The 17,457-nt window shown below is 50.0% G+C and overlaps 2 protein-coding genes across 9 annotated transcripts in view; one reads left to right on the forward strand and one right to left on the reverse strand.

Annotated features, from left to right (window-relative positions):
* Positions 1-110: 110 nt before the first annotated feature.
* Positions 111-9,661, reverse strand: MINDY1 (MINDY lysine 48 deubiquitinase 1). 8 transcript variants are annotated; one of them, XM_021688035.1, is made up of 10 exons: positions 9,083-9,661; positions 4,697-5,478; positions 4,244-4,301; positions 3,772-3,836; positions 3,198-3,356; positions 2,767-2,869; positions 2,271-2,413; positions 1,325-1,516; positions 880-1,023; positions 111-647 (listed from the first exon to the last, which is right to left on the reverse strand). In XM_021688035.1, the coding sequence occupies exons 2-10, from the start codon at positions 5,147-5,149 to the stop codon at positions 567-569; spliced, it is 1,398 nt and encodes a 465-aa protein (XP_021543710.1). In that variant the 5' UTR covers positions 5,150-5,478; positions 9,083-9,661; the 3' UTR covers positions 111-566. The 8 variants fall into 8 exon arrangements, with proteins under 8 accessions (XP_021543710.1, XP_044770557.1, XP_021543711.1 ...); XM_044914622.1 differs by lacking the exon at positions 4,697-5,478 and having other exon boundaries at positions 9,083-9,213; XM_021688036.2 differs by lacking the exon at positions 9,083-9,661 and having other exon boundaries at positions 880-996; positions 4,697-5,506.
* Positions 9,662-10,917: 1,256 nt separating this feature from the next.
* The window catches only part of PRUNE1 (prune exopolyphosphatase 1), an 18,337-nt gene continuing 11,797 nt past the window's right edge, over positions 10,918-17,457 (forward strand). Inside the window, 1 exon segment of the mRNA XM_021688033.1 lies at positions 10,918-11,115. Coding sequence (XP_021543708.1) covers positions 11,077-11,115 — 39 coding nt within the window. The 5' untranslated portion in view covers positions 10,918-11,076.

Genomic DNA, 17,457 nt, shown 5'->3' on the forward strand with positions numbered 1-17,457 from the left:
CAAAGCCACCCTCCGAGCCTCTATAACCTCCCCCACCTTTTTGCGTTCCTTAATTGGGGCAAATACTGAACCCCAAGTGCGGCAGAGCAAGGCAAACAACAGATCTCAGGAAAGAAGTTTTATTTCCAAACCCCTAGGAAAGCCATTACAAATAATGGAGATAGAAACCCAAACCAAACCCTGAAACAATTGGAGACAGGCCAGCAGGACGGCCAGGAAGGGCCCAGCCAGTCGGGGGTGGAAGTAGGCGAGAGGCATTCTAGACAGGGACCTCACCCTGGAGCCTGAGTCCATATATGAGTGTGACTGTTCTGGGGCAGGGGCGCTGGGAACCAGAAATCCTCACCCCACCAACCCCAAAGTTGCCCTGGACGACTGGGAGGCAGAGAAGGCGGCAGTACACGAGGGCAGGATGTTACGGAGTCTGACCTTGGCATTTACTGCCTGCTCTGATCCCTCACGTCCATAAATACGTTACCCTGCATATCTCAGGGGTTGAGCTGGGGGAGCAAGTAGAATAGCCATCACCTCCGAAAGAGGGAGGGCAGCCCCAGCACTGGGCAAAGCTACAGGACGACACAGTCTGAGTCTTGCTTCGGCCTCTGCCGACGCTCCCCGACTGGGCGTCCAGACGTGGCTCCTCTCCCCTGTATGGGATTTAACAGTGGGTCACTCGTCAGCCCGGAAGAGCACAAGGACAGAGGTTCTAGAAGGACGTGGGGGCAGGAGCAGGAGGGGCGGGGGGGCTGGGGGGAGAAGATGGGACCCAGGGGAGAGGAGCACCTTGAAGAGACGAGGGCAGGAATCACGAGGACGAGCAGGGCGGAGCTCAGGGCCCCTGGGCAGGCGGGCAGGCGGGCAGGGCGGCGAGCCGCTCACCTGGGGCGAGGCCCGCACTGGCGCCGGGGGGCCTGCTTGCTGCTGCCGGTACTCCTCCTGCTGAAGCTGCCGGGCCAGCTCCAAGTCGCTAAGACCCACCGTGTCCTGCGGCTGGTGCTGCAGGGACAAGGCGATCAGGTAGTCCTAGAGAGGGGCCGAGAGATCGGGAGCAGTGAGGTCGCCGGGGCCTGGGGCACATTCAGGCTGGCTCTAGGTTTCCAAGCCCGTCTTTCTTCTCCTTCAAATTCACCAGCTCCTCCTCCAGAGCAAAACACACAGCCGAGTACACTCGGTGGTGACCGAGAACACACTCCAGGCCCGGAGGTGGCGGTAAGGGGGCCTCGTGGCTCATGATGTCTACGTGAGGAAACGCATGTCACTCGCCTACGGCGAGGAGCTCGTACGCACATGGGCTCTCCGCACCCTTCCCAAAGAGCCCACACACCTGGTCGACCTGCCGCCGCTTCTCGGGGGAGCTCCTCGCACCTCCTGCTCCAGGCCCCTTGCCGAAGGAATGACTCAGGTGGAAGTCCGAGTCGCAGAAGCAGCTGTCTCCGTCGACGTTGTGCAGGCTCTCCCACACCACCTGCTCCTCCTGCAGAAAGCCCTGGTCGGTGACCAGTAGGTACAAGTGACCCTGCGGAGAAGAGGACGAAGTTCGTGGGCCGGACGGCCGACCCAGAGGCGCTTGGCTGAGACGCAGAGAGCGTGTGAGCGGCCTGGCGTGCTAGCTGGGGCGAGTCGGCGCGAGCACTCGCAGCCCGCCGCCGCCGCCGCGTGGCTGTGGAGAGGAGGCCGGGCTGGGGGGAGGAGGCCGGGTGAGGAGGGCGGGCACCGTGGTCCCGCGGGAGGCCCCGGCCCGGGGCCCACACGAGACGCTGCTCCCTACCCTACTCCCCGTGGGTCTCGGGGCTGGCCTAAATCCTTGGAGAGCCAGAGACCTTTCCTTCTTCCATTTAATTCCATTCTCTTCCTGGGAGAGGACTTTACTCTCCTGTCCCATTGAGGCCAGGCTGAGTCCCTACGGCTTGCTCTGGCCAGTGAGAAGGTGGCAGAAATGACACGTGTCATCTCTAGGCAGAAGCATTAAAAGCGGGTGCATGGTGTCCCTCTCTCCCTTTTCCCTCCCACATTCCAGATGAAGGCCGTGTTGTCAGCCTGGGTCCCAGAGCGAAGACGATGTGGGACAGAATGGCAGCCAATCCGCAGTGGCCATCCAGCAGGAGAAATAAACCTTGGTTGTGGTAAAGCACAGGGATTCTCGGGCTCATCTGGAACCTGAACTTAATCTATCCTATCCTGTCGGACACACTGACCCGGAAGAAAAAACCTCGAGGAAGTGACAGCACTCCACCCGCCCCACCCCCATCTCATCTCCAAAGCCTCATCACCTTGTGCTTAGTCATGGTGCTAAAGTGGTTGTTTCGGAAAAAGACGCTAAGTTCACCCTCCTTGGCAGCTGCTGTTAGCTCACACAGCCCGTGGTAGGTCAGCTGGGCTGCAGTGCTCTCCAGGAACTGCTCTGCGATCAGGCCTGTCAGAAGGCACAAAATGGCGCACGAGGGGCTTGGCTTCAATCCAAAGTCCACAGTGGGAAGAAGGATCACCCAGAGAGTCCCTGTCAGAAGCCCTAAGGATGGTCCCACCTTCTGAGATCCCTTGAAGCCTGGCTGTATTCATTCATCCAACAAATAGTTACTGAGCGGCCGCCTTGCGCCAGGCACCGCCCTAGGTCCTGAACGCAACAGCCAATTCCCCCAACTCTCTCTCATGGGGTTTCCATTCTAGGGGGATGTGGTGGGGGGAGACAGACGGTAAACAATACACCGAGGTAGCCATCATTCCCTCCACATAAGACCCCCAGAAGAGAAGGCAGGGCTCTACCACCTTCTGTCACAAGGTTGGTGTCACTAGAGTGCTTGCAGGTGATGATCTTCTCCACCAGCTGGTTGTAACTCAGTTTCCCAACTGCGCTCACAGCCTCGGGACTCTGCATGGGCAGTGGGGTGGGGTGGTACCAAAACAATTAAGAACTTTTTAGGAAGGAAACGAAGCATGCCCACAGGATTGCAACCCTATAACCAAAGGTTCCTGAAACTGCACTTCTGAAGAACTGACCTATTTGCATTTGGTTTTGCCCATGTTTGCCCCTCAAAAAGGTTAAAATTCAAGGAATTCTGCACTGGGTCCAGCCTCTAATGCCTATTCCCTTCCCAAGCCAATCTAATCCCTAACTCCCTAACACCCACCCCACAACACCTTGCTTGTCTGTCAGTTTGAGCTGGATAAGAGTCTCATTTGGGCCATCCCACCCTCACCTGCGGATCAACCAGCCAGCCATGGTACAGAGGTATGCCTAGGAGGTCAAAGATACTGCACTCAGGAGTATACTCAAAATGAGAGACCCCCGTGAATCGCACGTTGACATCCAGACCCGTGGCCAGTTTAGGCACCACTGTCATCGCATCGTCCACATTCTGGGGTTAGAAAAGAAAATGATGCTTATATCACATCAACACGTTATACATCTTCAAATTACACAATCTTATATGTCAGTTATATCCCAATAAAGCTGGGCAGGGGGAGAAGAAAATGATGGTTACTCTAGCCTCCCCTCCCCTGACTCCTAGCTCCAGAAATAAAAAAAATTAATCCTGTTGCTTTTCTTCCCTGGTTCTCTTACAGGCCATTCCATTCCTCCCTTGCCTCAACCCTTCTTTATCTTATATAAAGGAACACATTTTCTAGGACAGAGATATACCCTCCTCCCCCTGCAGAAAGAAATCATAGTTCAAGGGGCCTTCTTGAGAAGCAGAAGAAAGGCTTCTCTTCATAGCCTAGGTGTCCCCTTACAAACCTGCAAACTTCCATGCCCCCAGACCTTTGCCTTACCTGCTGAAAATTAAGCTGAAGTCCCTCTGACTTCTCCTGGGGCTTGATGGACAGGAGGCAGTCTCCTACAAGACAGGATCCCTCATCAGTTTTCCCCAATTGTCCCAAAAGCTGCTTCCTCTTCTCCTGGAGAATGGTCACAGACCACAGACTTTCAGAGCTGGAAAGAGCCTTAGAATCTAATCCAGACCTTTCACTTTTCAGAGGAAGAAAGAGACACAAAGGTGAAGGTCCCACCCAAGGTCACATTGAAAGCTCAGGGCAGAAGTAGGGTTATAATCCTGGACTCCTGATACCTTGATTTTTGCTTTTTATTCCCCAGCCTTGCAGAGAAGCCCTGTAGACCTTCACCCTCCTTGCCACATCAGAGCCCCAAATGGGAAGTCCCGCAATATTCTGGATTTCTGGCTGAATGGAAAGTGTAAGCTCTTGAACCTTCTGTGTAATTCCTCTCCAAGGCCCAGTCACTCACCAAGATGGGCCATGAGCTCATCTGATGTGATCACTTCCTTCTGAGGGGGCAGCTTCACCTGGAGGCAGAAGGGGTGACCAAAGGGTTAGGCATGTGTGCATTTTCCTTCACAGAGCACTGAAGGAGAAATACATAGAAGGACGGGGGCGGGGGAGGGGGAGAAGGGGAAGGCGTGGTGGGAAAGGCTTGCAACTGCAGTGAGGGAATGAATGTGAAGTATTGCGAGACACTCCCATTTGCTAGACAGTAAAAGATACAAGAGTAGGACAGAGAATTGTTTTGTTTTGTCTTGTTTTTATGGATATCTTATCTCACTTGTTCAAGCAGGAGAAATAGAGACAATAATCTGGAAAGTTTTGCCTGGTCTGAGAACAGCAGGATGATCAAGGAGGTGGGTCAGGGAGGGGGACTCTCCCCAGCAATTTCTGAGCCCCTGTCCAAACTCTCTCTTACCTTCCACTGAAGAAAGAGGATGTTCATGATGGCAAGGAGAGGGCAAGGGCCATTAGAGCTCTGGGTGATGATGGGTGTCCGTTCTCCCTTCCAGGGGATCCACTTTACACAGTAGAAATCTAGCTCAGGCTGTTGGGCCCTGGGGGTCAGGGGGAGTTCTTGGGGCCTGGAGCAGGCCCCCACTGTCTCTACCTCAGGCTGTGTCCCATGGGCTGGGCCCAGTTGGCTGGAACTCACATCAGGTGGAGGGGACTCAAGGTTATCCTGGCCCTGGGCCAGCCGTGAAGCTTGGTCTACTGGCGCCTGTTCTCCAGCTGTCCCATCAGCATCTCCAGCACCCTTGTCCTGGGGGTGCTCCTCTGGTTGTGACAGGACCTCATGGTTTTCAGGGCTGACTGCTTCTGCAATCCTGGCCTCACCAGAGGCTGGATGCTCAGCTTGATGGTGTTCCATGGTCAGAAGAGGTCAACTGAGGGGCACCAAAGGACTTTCCTGCCCTCAGGGAGTTGCCTAATCTAGGCTTGATATATAAAAAAAAGACTGATCCAATAAGAAGGAAGTCATTGGGCTGGAAAGCAAATGGACCCAGAAAAGTCTTATTAAAGGACTACAGTATGGAAGGCTAGATAGTGTCTACACAGTCACTCCCGACTACAGGGAGTGCATGTCTTTCTCGGCTGGGTAAACAGAAGGGCCCCAGCCTGAGCTCTTTTCACCTCTCACTTGCTGTGACCACATGGGACCAATGAGGGTAGAGGGCTTTCAGGCTGGGAGGAAGGATTCTGGTGGGATTGAAGTCATTGGATGGAGTCAGCGTCCCTAAAACAATAAGGACAAGGAATGGAAAAAAGATGGAGAGAAAGGGAAAGTAAAAGGACAAAGACAGAAAGGAAAAAGAGAAAGAAGCGTTAAAACTGTACCATTAACCCTGAACAACAGGGATTTGAACTGCGCAGGTCCGCTATATGCAGATTTTTTTCAGTAAATACATGAACAGTACTGTAAATGTATTTTCCTTATGATTTTCTTTTTTTGTTGTTGAAGTATAGTTGACACACAATTTACATTACTTTCAGGTGTATTCCTTGTGATTTTCTTAATAACATTTTCTTTTCTCTAGCTTACTTTATTGTAAGAATACAGTATACAATACATATAACATACAAAATATGTGTCAATTGACTGTCTATGTTTTTGGTAAGGCTCCAGTCAACAGTAGGCGATTAGTTCAGTTTTGGGGGAGTCCAAAGTTATACATGGATTTTCAACTGTATCAGTGTCAGTGTCCTTAATGCCTGTGTTGTTCAAGGGTCAGCTGTGCAAATGGTTATTAATACAGTGATCTTTAGCTCACCCTGTAACAGGCGTCAGGTTGGTAACCCCCACCATAGCCAGGATGGTGTCATTCCTCTGCCCTACACCAACCCCCCCCCCCCAGCTGTTCACGGATCATCCAGAGCACAAACAGGTATCTTTTTTTTTTAAGATTTTATTTATTTGACAGAGAGAGACAGCGAGTGAGGGAACACAAGCAGGGGGAGTGGGAGAGGGAGAAGCAGGCTTCCCGCCGAGCAGGGAGCATGATGCGCGGCTCGATCCCAGGACCCTGAGATCATGACCTGAGCCCAAGGCAGTCGCTTAACCAACTGAGCCACCCAGGCACCCCCAAACAGGTATCCTTAGGGTTCCCTTTTCTCTGCTCCACCCCAAGCGTGAAAAGATTAACAGTCACAGAGTGCTTGGGGTGAAGAGTGGAGATATAGGCATATCATGACCCAAAAGATGAAACACCGGGGAGAAAGAAGTCTACTGAACTTTACACAATCCCAAACCACAGCAAAAAGGTTTTGGGAGGGGCTTCCTGTAGGCCCGAGAGGGGAAATGTAGGCCGTGGGGACTTGAATCAGAGACTGGTTCTGGTAAGTAACTTCAGCACAAAAACCACTCCCCCGACAAATTCTGTCAGTAAATTTTTGACAGCTGGAGTTGAGGTACCAACTTCTCTTCAGTTCCTCTCTGCTCCCCAAATCACCTAAACCCAGAGATACTCTCTTGCCCACTCTTTATATGGAATGTGATAATGCTGATTATTGATTTACATATGAAATACTCGCTCACGGGGCGTCTGGGTGTCTCAGTTGGTTGGGCTGCCTACTCTTGTTGGTGGACTCTTGATTTCGGCTCAGGTCATGATCTCAGGGTTGTGGATCGAGCCCCGTGTGTGTCTGTGTCAGGCTCCATGCTCAGTGGGGAGTCTGCCTGGGGATTCTCTCTCTCCCTCTCCCTCTGCCCCTTCCCTCCACTCGAGTTCTCTCTCTCTCTCAAATAAATAAAATCTTTAAAACAAAGAAAAGAAAAGAAATATTCCTTCATGATGAGCACCAGGTGATATATGGAAGTGTTGAATCGCTATACTCTATACCCAAACTAATATAACACTATATGTTAACTAAGTGGAATTAAAATAAAAACTTAAAAAAAAAAGAAAAGGAAATACTCCCTCTGCATTCATCTACCTACCTCTGCGTATGTTCTTTCTGTCTGTTCCCACCTAGGTCATCTTAGATGTAAACCCTGGACCTGTTTAACCTGCTCTCTCTATTGGCACTATGCATCGAGTCCAGCACAGACATTTCATTAAGGCTGTGGATAGCAAACAATAAAAAGCCATAAACCCTGTCCCCTGGAAAACATCTCCCTTCAACCTCCTAGCTCCCCTCTCCCCCTTACTCAGGGTAAGAAAAGGGGAGAAATTAGACTTGTCAGAAATCTTGTCTTTTCTCCAGCTCCCTCCTAACCTGACACCATGCTTCCTTCTTGTAAAGTGGCAGCAGTTCAGGGCTAGGTTAAGGCCTGGGAGATGAAGTTGAAAGACAGAAAAGTTATCAAAAGAAGCCTGGTCACCCCAATTGATCCTCCTTCTGCTTCAAATATAACTTATGCTAGCTGTGTCTCATTTACATGTTGTTAATTTAGAATCAGACTAGCAAAAATTGCCTGAGCACCTTACTTTTTTTTTTTTTTGGTCTCTCATCTCCTTTTCCCCTCCCCTCCCAAATGACAGTTAGGCTGAGCCTTGGAAGCAGAAATCAGAGCCTGAGAAAGTTAAAAGAGCCTGGAGAAAAGCAGCATTCATTTCTTATCTTTTGTGTCCAATGCTAGAAATGATCAATAATTCAGTGGGGATTGGGTGGTTAGCTGGCGAGGGGGATGAGCCAAAAGGAACCGGAGGGTTTCTGGAAACCAGAGGGAGCTGGGTCTCGGAGAAACTGGGCAAAGCTAAGTGGGCTGAGTCTTAAGAGATGGAATGAAGATAGCCACTCTACAAGGTGCACTCCTGGAGGGGTGGGCACCAGTATGTCCGAGCAGGAAAGGATGAGGGGGAGGGCACTCAAACAAATCAGGATTTCATTCTTTTCCTCTTCTTTTCTCAAGTCCCACGCATTCTCTCCTGCTGGAATTATCCTCTGGTGGTGGGTGAGGGAGGTAAAATAGCCCTGGCCCCTCCCTCGTGGTGGCAGTAAATAGCCAGAAGTTGGAAGAAGCAGATAAAATGGGCGGGTAGCTTCAGTAACACACGCACACCCTCAGGAACTTTCCCACTGCCATCTCCTTCTCAGTCTGACCCAAATCTTCATGCAACTACTGGTTTAAAATTTTGCCCCCCGGGGCGCCTGGGTGGCTCAGTCGTTAAGCGTCTGCCTTCCGCTCAGGTCATGATCCCAGAGTCCTGGGATGGAGCCCCGCATCGGGCTCCCTGCTCCACGGGAAGCCTGCCTCTCCCTCTCCCATTCCCCCTGCTTGCGTTCCCTCTCTTGCTGTGTCTCTCTCTGTCAAATAAATAAATAAAATCTTTAAAAAAATAAAATAAAATAAAATAAAATTTTGCCCCCAAAGGGGCACCTGGGTGGCTCAGTCCTTAAGTGTCTGCCTTCGGCTTAGGTCATGATCCCAGGGTCCTGGGATCGAGCCCCACATCGAGCCCCACATCGGGCTCCCTGCTCCGCGGGAACCTGCTTCTCCCTCTCCCACTCCCCCTGTTTGTGTTCCCTCTCTCTCTGCGTCTGTCTCTGTCAAATAAATAAAATCTTAAAAAAAAAAAAGAGAGAGAAAATTTTGCCCCCAAATAAGTCAATCACCTCTACCAGCCCTGTCTATTTGCTTGCAAGTGAGAGAGGGAAGTTTTCCTTACACGAAGGAAATGCAGAGACCAAGCTCATCCCTTTTACATATCCCTCCTGCCTTAGCTCCTCTCAAAATCCAGACTTGTAGAGACCAAAAGTGGAGGGACATTTCATGTCACCTCCCCAGAGCTGCAGAGGAAAATGAGAACTGGGCGGGGGGCGGGAGTGGGGGTAAAGGAAACGGTTAAAACAAAGTTTTTACCTTAAAGAAGTGGGTGCTGTTCCAGGGTAGAGGAGGAGGGTCCAGCAGTGGCAATTCGATGAGGAAGGTGGCTACAAGGAGGGGCGCTGCCACAGTCCCAGCTGCCTTCCAGCTGTCAAGGCCAGAGCTGATCCAGGTCTACACAGGTTTATGAGCGCCTGTCCCGGCTTGGCAGTGGCCACTTCCGGACTCACACCCACGACTGAGGTCACCAGAGGGGGGTGGGGGGCAGGCAGGAGTGCAGCCCAGGTGCTCCCAGGTCGCTCAGAGCGTCTTCAGGATTCCTGAGTTGCCGAGTCTAGGGCGTGCGCTCCAGGCCCTGACTACAAGCTGGTTTTCAAAGGAAGTTTGTGGTTTTTCTTTTTTCTTTCTCTCTCTTTTTTCCCATCGGGACAAAGGAAAATTAGTCAAGGACAAGCTCCCTGGAGGAGGAGGGGCTTGCCCAGCACTGGAGAATTTCCATCAGGGCTTTCTGACCTGGTCAGCAGCTTGGTGATCAGCAGTGAGAGAGAGAGAGAAACAAGGAGAGAAAAACAACAGACCCTTTCTCTTCCCTCCGCCTGCTGCTGGAAGGGACGGAGCGCTTGTGCCTCTCTGGTGAGAATAGGGAAGAGCAAGTGCCCTTGCTGATGGTGGGGAGGAGCAAGGCTGGACAGCAGCGGCTGGTTGGATTTGGGCTTTCTCAGTGGGTTTGGCAGGTCTTTGCTCTGAATCCACAGAAGCAGGGCCAAAGAGCATGATATTTGCATATTTACTCATTTAAAGTTAAAAAAATCCTGCTACTTTCCAAGCCCTTACTGTATCTTTGTGTGTGTGTGTGTGTGTGTGTGTCTAGAAATGGAACTGGTTGGGCAGAAAGTGTGGAAGACTCCCTAGGCTCTGGGAAGAGAGGCAGCAGGGAGAGAACTAGCTGAGCAAGCAGGAGATCCAATACCCCTGTGCTCCCGTCCTTGCTCCCAGCACAGGCCTCAGCTTCTCATGGGTCACCTCCTTTCAATTCTTGGGGGGGGCCAGAAAGAGGGGGGAGCAGGAAAAGCTGGCAGTAAGAAGTAAAGGGATGGATCAATAAAGGAGGAGGCATTTGATGATGAGAGTACACTTATTTGCAGTACTCTGCATTACCGTGGGGCTGGAAGGCGGCAGTTAAGGGAGGTTGGAACCCAGCTCTACATTCTGAAGGGCCCTCCTAACTTGACTTACAGGGCTGCCGCAGGATGAAACTTCAAGCAACTCTGAAGGCTGAAAGGGCAGTTTGAACAATTAGGGAGGCAGGGAGCAAAAAACGCAGGTTACAACAGTCCAGAAAAAGGAAGAGTCATTTGCCAAGGCTGTAGACAAACAGGCTACTACTGAGTTGTAAAGGAAGTAGCAGCAGGAATTGGCAAGAGACCGTAGGTATTAAGGAGTCAAAAGATTATTTTAATGTTTTTATAACAGGGACAGCAGAAAATTGGCGGCAATGGGTCAGTTTGGTAAAGGGGAGAATCCGAGAAAGGAAGACTGTTTTTGCTTTTGTAATTTAAGACGTCAACCCCAGATGCTCGGTGTAACATATGGAAAGATGCTATACTTAGCCTGACTCGAAAGGGAAAGTTTAGATGCCACAAACATAGGTTACTGTGACACATATACATTTCCCTGTCAAATGAGTAATGTCGGAAAATTCTCTTTCCTTCCATTCTTGGGGCCATTTCGGAGCTCCTAGACTACGTTTCCCAGGAGGCCCTGCGCCACGCCCCGCTTCGCGACTCTGGGAAGGGGGTCCCGTGAGTCTCTGGGCGCGGAGCTCCGCCTCCGCCGCTGGGGGCGGGGCGACGTCGGACTCCAGGAGCGCCGGATTACGCACTTCCTGCGGGGGTTGGGGCCGAATCGCTGTGTGGCGGGTTCGAGTCCCGCCTCCTGACTTTCGCCCCTAGCCCCTGAGTCCCGGGCGGGGCGCATTCTCCTGATACCCTCTCCACGGACAGGGGCGGTGGCACACCTGGGACTTCACCATGGAGGACTACCTGCAGGGTTGTCGAGCCGCTCTGCAGGTAACGAATCCCGTTCTGTGATCGTAAGGAATGAAGCATGAGGTCCAGAAAGAACGAAGATGTGGGATCTGGGGAGCCCCGACGGTGTGGGGAGGGAACACGGAATTGTGGGGAGGGGGCTTGGGATCGGATCAAGCTTGGGGCCGGGGGGAGTGAGGAACGAGAACCTAGCTCTGGGGAATGCTGCTCCGTCTCCCGTGTTTTGGCTGCTGCCTTTGGGGTCTCCCCAAGAGCTGCGAGGAGGAATCGTGGATGTGGGACCTGCATCTGAGCCTCTGCTCACTGTCGCCTGTGTCAGTTCCGTCAAAAGGTGGAGCGACTGTGCCGTCGGCTGTAGTGCCGCGCGAGGTGTATTTATCCTTTTCTCCCCGCCCCTCTTTCAGTTCACCACTCACCCGGCCTCCTTGGCCCATTGGCCTCCCGGTGAGCCCCGGAGGTACGAGAGAACCTGGGCCCACGGCCTTACTGCTTTAGAAGAGCTGTTTCTGTCTGGCGGGTGGAACTCATTCTAGGTTAGAGAATCATGTTTTACTTTTTTTTTTTTTTTTTAAGATTTTATTTATTTATTTGAGAGAAAGAGCATGAGAGGGGAGAGGGTCAGAGGGAGAAGCAGGCTTCCCGCTGAGCCAGGAGCCCGATGTGGGACTCGATCCCAGGACTCTGGGATCATGACCTGAGCCGAAGGCAGTCGCTTAACCGACTGAGCCACCCAGGCGCCCTAATCATAACTTTAAATCTGTTTTTAAGCTAATCATGCTCAATACTGTAGGCATATGTGTTGTTGACCCAAAACTTGCATTCCTTTGCCTCCAGTTTTCTTCTGTGGCCTTAACGCACATAAATTACGTAAGAATCCCCCGCCTGGAAGGGATAAGCCCAAAGTGTGTTTGGAATGAAAACTATAAGCTTGACTTATTTTTGGTACTTACTGTGGCTTATTTTTGGTTCTCTGAGCTAGTTGGAATCTCCCAGCCATGCGGACTGGTCAGGCAGCATTTCATTTGGCTGCTATTCCCAGTTAGCAGAGAGGCTCTAGGAGGTCACCTGCCCCCCCCCCCCCCCACTTCAAGTTACACTGCCCATGTGGAGACCTAGACGGATGGTTGACTATGCTTTCCTTTCTAAGTGTCTTAAACTCTGCAAATTCCCCTGGCCGATAAATTCCGGTCTTTAACAAATCCTAAAAGTCACCTATTTACTTCTGTGGACTCGGCTGCTGAAGCATAGGGGTGAAGGACAATTTTAATATTACCAATTGCACCAAATTTTTCCTTCTGAAATACAGATTTGGGGAAAGTTGATATAATGCATAGGGCAATTTGGAACCATTTCGTTTGGTTACCTCTGATTTCCACCACTTGGGAGCTCATTGGAGGACCAATGTAGAATCTTTGTGGCACTGTTCTGAGTGCTAAGCAGTGGAATTTTTTCCCCCATAATAACCCAAATGAGGGGTCTCCTTTCCACCATTTGGTAAAGAGCCCTTGGACCCGAAACCTCACCAAATAGCCTTTCATTGCATGCATCTATCTTTCAGCATCTATGGTTTAGAGTCCCCCCCAGGTTAACAGCATATCTCCTACAGCAGTATGAAGCTGAAAAATACTGGGTTTTTCCGGTATTGCTGGTATCCTGACCTTTTTTTGCCTGCATTCATCTCCTAAGGAGCAAGATCTAGATCTTTCTTTTTCTGAACTTGTGAAGGTGAGGTTGTATCTTAGAGTTCTTCTTATCACACAGCCTAGCCAGGGCTGGGAGAAATGAGAAAACCGGACTCTAGGAATGTTAGTGGAGGAACTGGTGGCAGGACATACAGGTGGTGGCCAACAACTTAGATAGCTTTTAATTATAGAAGTGGTAAATGCACACAGTGAAAAAACCTAAATACAAAGAAGATATGAAATGAAAAAGAACAAGATCTTTTCTTCGTCTCCTCATCCCGTTCCCCAGAGGCCGCACTGTTGTTTCGTGTGTAAAGAAAGACATGATTTAGACAGAGATTCTGTTAAGTTTGAGTGTTTCTGTTAAGCTATGTTAACTTTTCGGAAAATGTGGATGCTTGACTTTTACACAGGATAGAGACAGCTTATAACCAGCCAACTCTCCTGTTGATACCAGATTTTTTTCTCTGGCATCTGATACCAGAGACATTTTCTGCAGCCTCTGCCACAACGATAGTAGGATGTTCCATTTAAAAGAAATCCTGTTTAGGGGCGCCTGGGTGGCTCAGTCGTTAAGCATCTGCCTTCGGCTCAGGTCATGATCCCAGGGTCCTGGGATCGAGCCCCGCATCAGGCTCCCTGCTCAGCAGGAAGCCTGCTTCTCCCTCTCCCACTCTCCTTGCTTGTGTTCCCTCTCTCACTGTGTCTCTGTCTGTCAAATAAATAAATAAAATCTTCAAAAAAAAAAAAAAGAAAGAAAGAAAGAAATCCTGTTTAACTAAATGTCCTATTCATGGTGACTCATCTTTCACTACTAGTGGGGAAAAACCTTTGCCTCAGGGTGGAGCCGCGTTCAAGTGTAGGTATTCATCCAGCAGCCTTCAGATAATCCGCGTTGTCTGCACTGCTCATTGCGGAAGGCAGGAATCGGGAGTGGCTGGCTATCCTGAAGACACCATAGTCCTTTCGTCAGTATCGGTACCATTTTCTCTGCTGGGAGGGCTTCTCTATCTCTGGCTCCCTGTCTCCTTTTTTTCCTCCCTAACTATTTTGTAGAGGAGGCGCCAGACCATATTCAGCTTCAGAAGGCTGGTAGTTGCTTTTGCCAGCCCTAGAGCCCATCCTCACTCCCCGCATTGAGGTCACAAAGAGCATCAGGATCTAGTCATTGTGACTAGTGGGTTTGGGTGATTTTTTTGTTTATTGGTTTCTTTGTTAGGAAGAAAAGTTTATATTTACTTGGGGCTCTCAGATTGTATTTCTTCCATTGGCAGCTCAGGTTTCCTCATGCTCTAAGTATAGCTGTATCTGCCCTCACCCCTTCCTCTGATGGTCAGAAAAGCGAGATTATTTCGCTTGTGCTCTCAGCTGGTGGAGGATGCGGTGGGGTGGGGGTTAAGAGTTACACGTTTTTCCTAAATGAAGAGAAGGGTGCCTTATAAGTCGGGCAGCCCAGGACAGTTTTAGTTTATTCGCACATAACCATTTATTGCATCCCTTTTCATTCTCAAAGTGTCCCTGTTTGAACAACAGAATGTTTAGTCGCCGAAGTCATAAACTATGTTCAAGATTAAGATACATGCCCACGAAAAGATAGCGAGTTCCTTAAGGTAGGAGTTCCATATGAGTGCTGGCAGCTGGAGGTCTGGAGGAGGAGGATTGCTGTGGTCTGGGTGGAAAGGGAAGGAGACACAGAGACAGGGGCTTTAGGTGGCATGAATGGACCAGTAGGGACGGGTAGAGAAAGAAGATGGAAGGCAGCTCATCTTTCTAACCACCGAGTAGGCACTTACAGGCTATCTCATTTAATCCTCATAACAACTTCATGAAACTGGTTACAGTATTATCATTTTTAAAACCAAAAATGAAGCTTAGAGAGGCCCAAGTCCCACAACAAGTAAGAAGCAGAGCTGGGGGTGGGGGGTGTGCCTGGGTGGCTCCAACCGTTGGGCATCTGCTCAGGTCATGATTCCCGGGGTCCTGGGATCGAGTCCCACATCGGGCTCCCTGCTCAGTGGGGAGCCTGCTTCTCCCTCTGCCTGCCGCTCCCCCTGCTTGTGCGCTCTCTCTCTCTATCAAATAAATAAAATCTTTAAAAAAAAGAAGAAGAAGAAGAAGGAAAGCAGCAGCAGCAGAGCAGGGATTTAGCCTAGTCTGTGGTCTCTTCAAATGGCAGTTCTGCTGCTTTCTGACAGAGAACAGAGTGCGAAGGTCAGAGCTGGGAATATGCACAGCACGTTTTGTGGGTGGTGCATAGACCGGACAGGCTGGGGTGGTGGTGGGCCCTGACAGGGAAAGGAAGGCCACCACAGCCCCTGCTCAGTCCTTTCCAAGATATGGCAAAAGTCCCAGAGGATTGCTTTTGTATTCATTCCTTGTGGCTGCTCTCTTGGCTTGCCTGAGCAAGGGATTAGTTATTCACCTTCTTGTGGATTTCATTTCTCCTCAGAGTCACAGACTTAGTGGTATGTGGTCCCTTCTTTCTGCTTTTCTGCTTAGCCTTCTCCATGCTGGGGATCTCGACCAGTCCTGATTCAGCTGAAGCAGCACTAATGTGAGTTTTGGAAAGTTTCTTTGGGGGCCCAGCACTAGGTCTGTCCCGCTTGCTCTGCCTTTTCTCCATTCCGCATCCCTTTTTTCTCCAGAGTCAGAACCATATGGCCATGCGTGTTTATGATACGGTTCCCTTTCTAGGGAACATGGTGCCCGCCTTACTGCTTCAGTGAGCTTGTTATCTCTGCAGCCACTTACGTCGAGTGCTTTGTTGCCACTTTGGTCCACAGCCATCTGGGCAGTTCTTGGTATCCAGGAAACAGGGGGACTTTCTCTGGTACCCGGAGGAGGAATTGCAAGTTAGAGGAGTTACTGTAGGACTGAATTCTTGTATAATGTAGGAAAAGAGTTTAATATTGGAAAGAATCTCCGCTCTCCCCTACCGTTCAGTATGGGCGGGTCTGGGCTGCCACCCTTGTGAGGTAGGCTTAGAGAAACGGGTGCAGGGAAGAACCTAAGGGCAAACTTTCCCCAGAAGTCCTCCCTGCAAAACCTCGACGGGTAACCTCTGCCTTTTGTACTTCTCTGGGGGTTGGGAGTAGGAGATGCGGAAAAAGGTGGTTTAAAAACAGAAACCTGGGGCACGTGACAGGCTCAGTTGGAAGAGCATTTGACTCTTGATCTCTGGGTTGTGAGTTGGAGCCCCATGTTGGGTGTAGAGATTACTTAAATAAAACTTAAAAAAACTCTATTTAGGGCAATTTATGGCACCAGATAGGGCAATTTATGCCACTAGAAGTCTTATAAAATTGTACCTTTCTGGCTGTAGCTTCCTGGGGAAGGGAGGGGAGTGGGTAACAGCCAAAGAGGCAAGATGATTCTAGGTTCACCTAGATGCCCTTTCCTCCTATAGTTACATTACTTGATAACTGTTGATTGCTGTGTTTTGCTCCCCTGAACCCCTTTCCTACTTTTTGAAACTCTTGCATCTAGCAAATCTTTCCTGATTGAAGAAGTCAGATTGTTTGGATTTTCACCTGTCTGTAACCCAGTAGTTCTCGGCTGGTGGTGATTTTTGCCCCCACCCCCACCCCAGGAATATTTGGCAAATCTGGAGACATTTTTGTGTCATTCCTGAGGGTGCTACTGGCATCTAGTGGGTGGAACCCGGGGATGCTGCCAAACATCCTCCCTCGCACAGGACAGCCCCCACCCCCAACAAAGAATGATCCGGTCCAAAATGCCAGTAGTACTGAAATTAGGAAACTCTGCTATAACTGGTATGTCTCATTTTATCTCTTATCTCTTCCTCTGTCAGAAGCACGCTGAGCTAGAAGTTCAAAAATAAACTGGTAAGAGAGAATTCTTTTTTTTTTTTTTTTAAAGATTTTATTTATTTATTCATGAGAGACAGAGAGAGAGAGAGAGGCAGAGGGAGAAGCAGGCTCCCAAGGAGCAGGGAGCCCGATGCGGGATTCGATCCCAGGACCCTGGGATCATGACCTGAGCCGAAGGCAGACGCTTAACCATCTGAGCCACCCAGGCGCCCGTAAGAGAGAATTCTTGTGCCCTAAGCTGAGCCATGGACTTTGTGGTCTCGTTATATCTGGCAGAATGCTCATTCCTGGAATGAAATAATAATTCCTTTTTTTTTTTAAGATTTTTGTTTATTTATTTGTCAGAGAGAGAGAGCACAAGCAGGGGGAGCGACAGGCAGAGGGAGAAACAGGCTCCCCGCTGAGCAAGGATCCCAGTGCAGGGCTGGATCCCAGGACCCCAGTATCATGACCTGAGCCGAAGGCAGATGCTTAACCAACTGAGCCACCCGGGTGTCCCTACCTCAACCTTTCTGTGCTCAGTTTCCTCATCTTCAAAACAGAGATAACCAACTGAGCCACCTAGGCGTCCCTGAAATAATAATTCTTAAAGTACCTACCTCTTTGGGGTTGTTTTGAAGATTAAATGGTTAGTTCATGCATGTAAAAATATTACAGCAGTGCACGGCACACTCAATAAAATAAATGTTTCCAACAAAGCAAAACCCTTCTTTGTCTCTGCTATTGTGGGCACTGTGGTTTTAATGTATTTTATTTAAGATTCTGACAGCTAGGGAGATGCAAGAGAACAAGGCTAGGAATAGCAGATATTCCTCCCTCCTCCGTTCTTTTTTTTTTTTTTTTTTTTTTTT

The sequence above is a fragment of the Neomonachus schauinslandi genome, chromosome 4 (genome assembly GCF_002201575.2).
Source record: "Neomonachus schauinslandi chromosome 4, ASM220157v2, whole genome shotgun sequence".
NCBI classification, from domain to species: Eukaryota; Metazoa; Chordata; class Mammalia; order Carnivora; family Phocidae; genus Neomonachus; species Neomonachus schauinslandi.

Excerpts from the sequence above, each read along its gene's own strand:
- MINDY1 (XM_044914618.1), bottom strand. The coding sequence starts at position 5,149 with ATGGAACACCATCAAGCTGAGCATCCAGCCTCTGGTGAGGCCAGGATT. Across the intron at positions 2,414-2,766 it reads CACCAACCTTGTGACAGAAG|GCCTGATCGCAGAGCAGTTC; the intron begins GTGGTAGAGCCC and ends GCCTTCTGACAG. Across the intron at positions 648-879 it reads CAGTGCGGGCCTCGCCCCAG|GGGAGAGGAGCCACGTCTGG; the intron begins GTGAGCGGCTCG and ends AATCCCATACAG.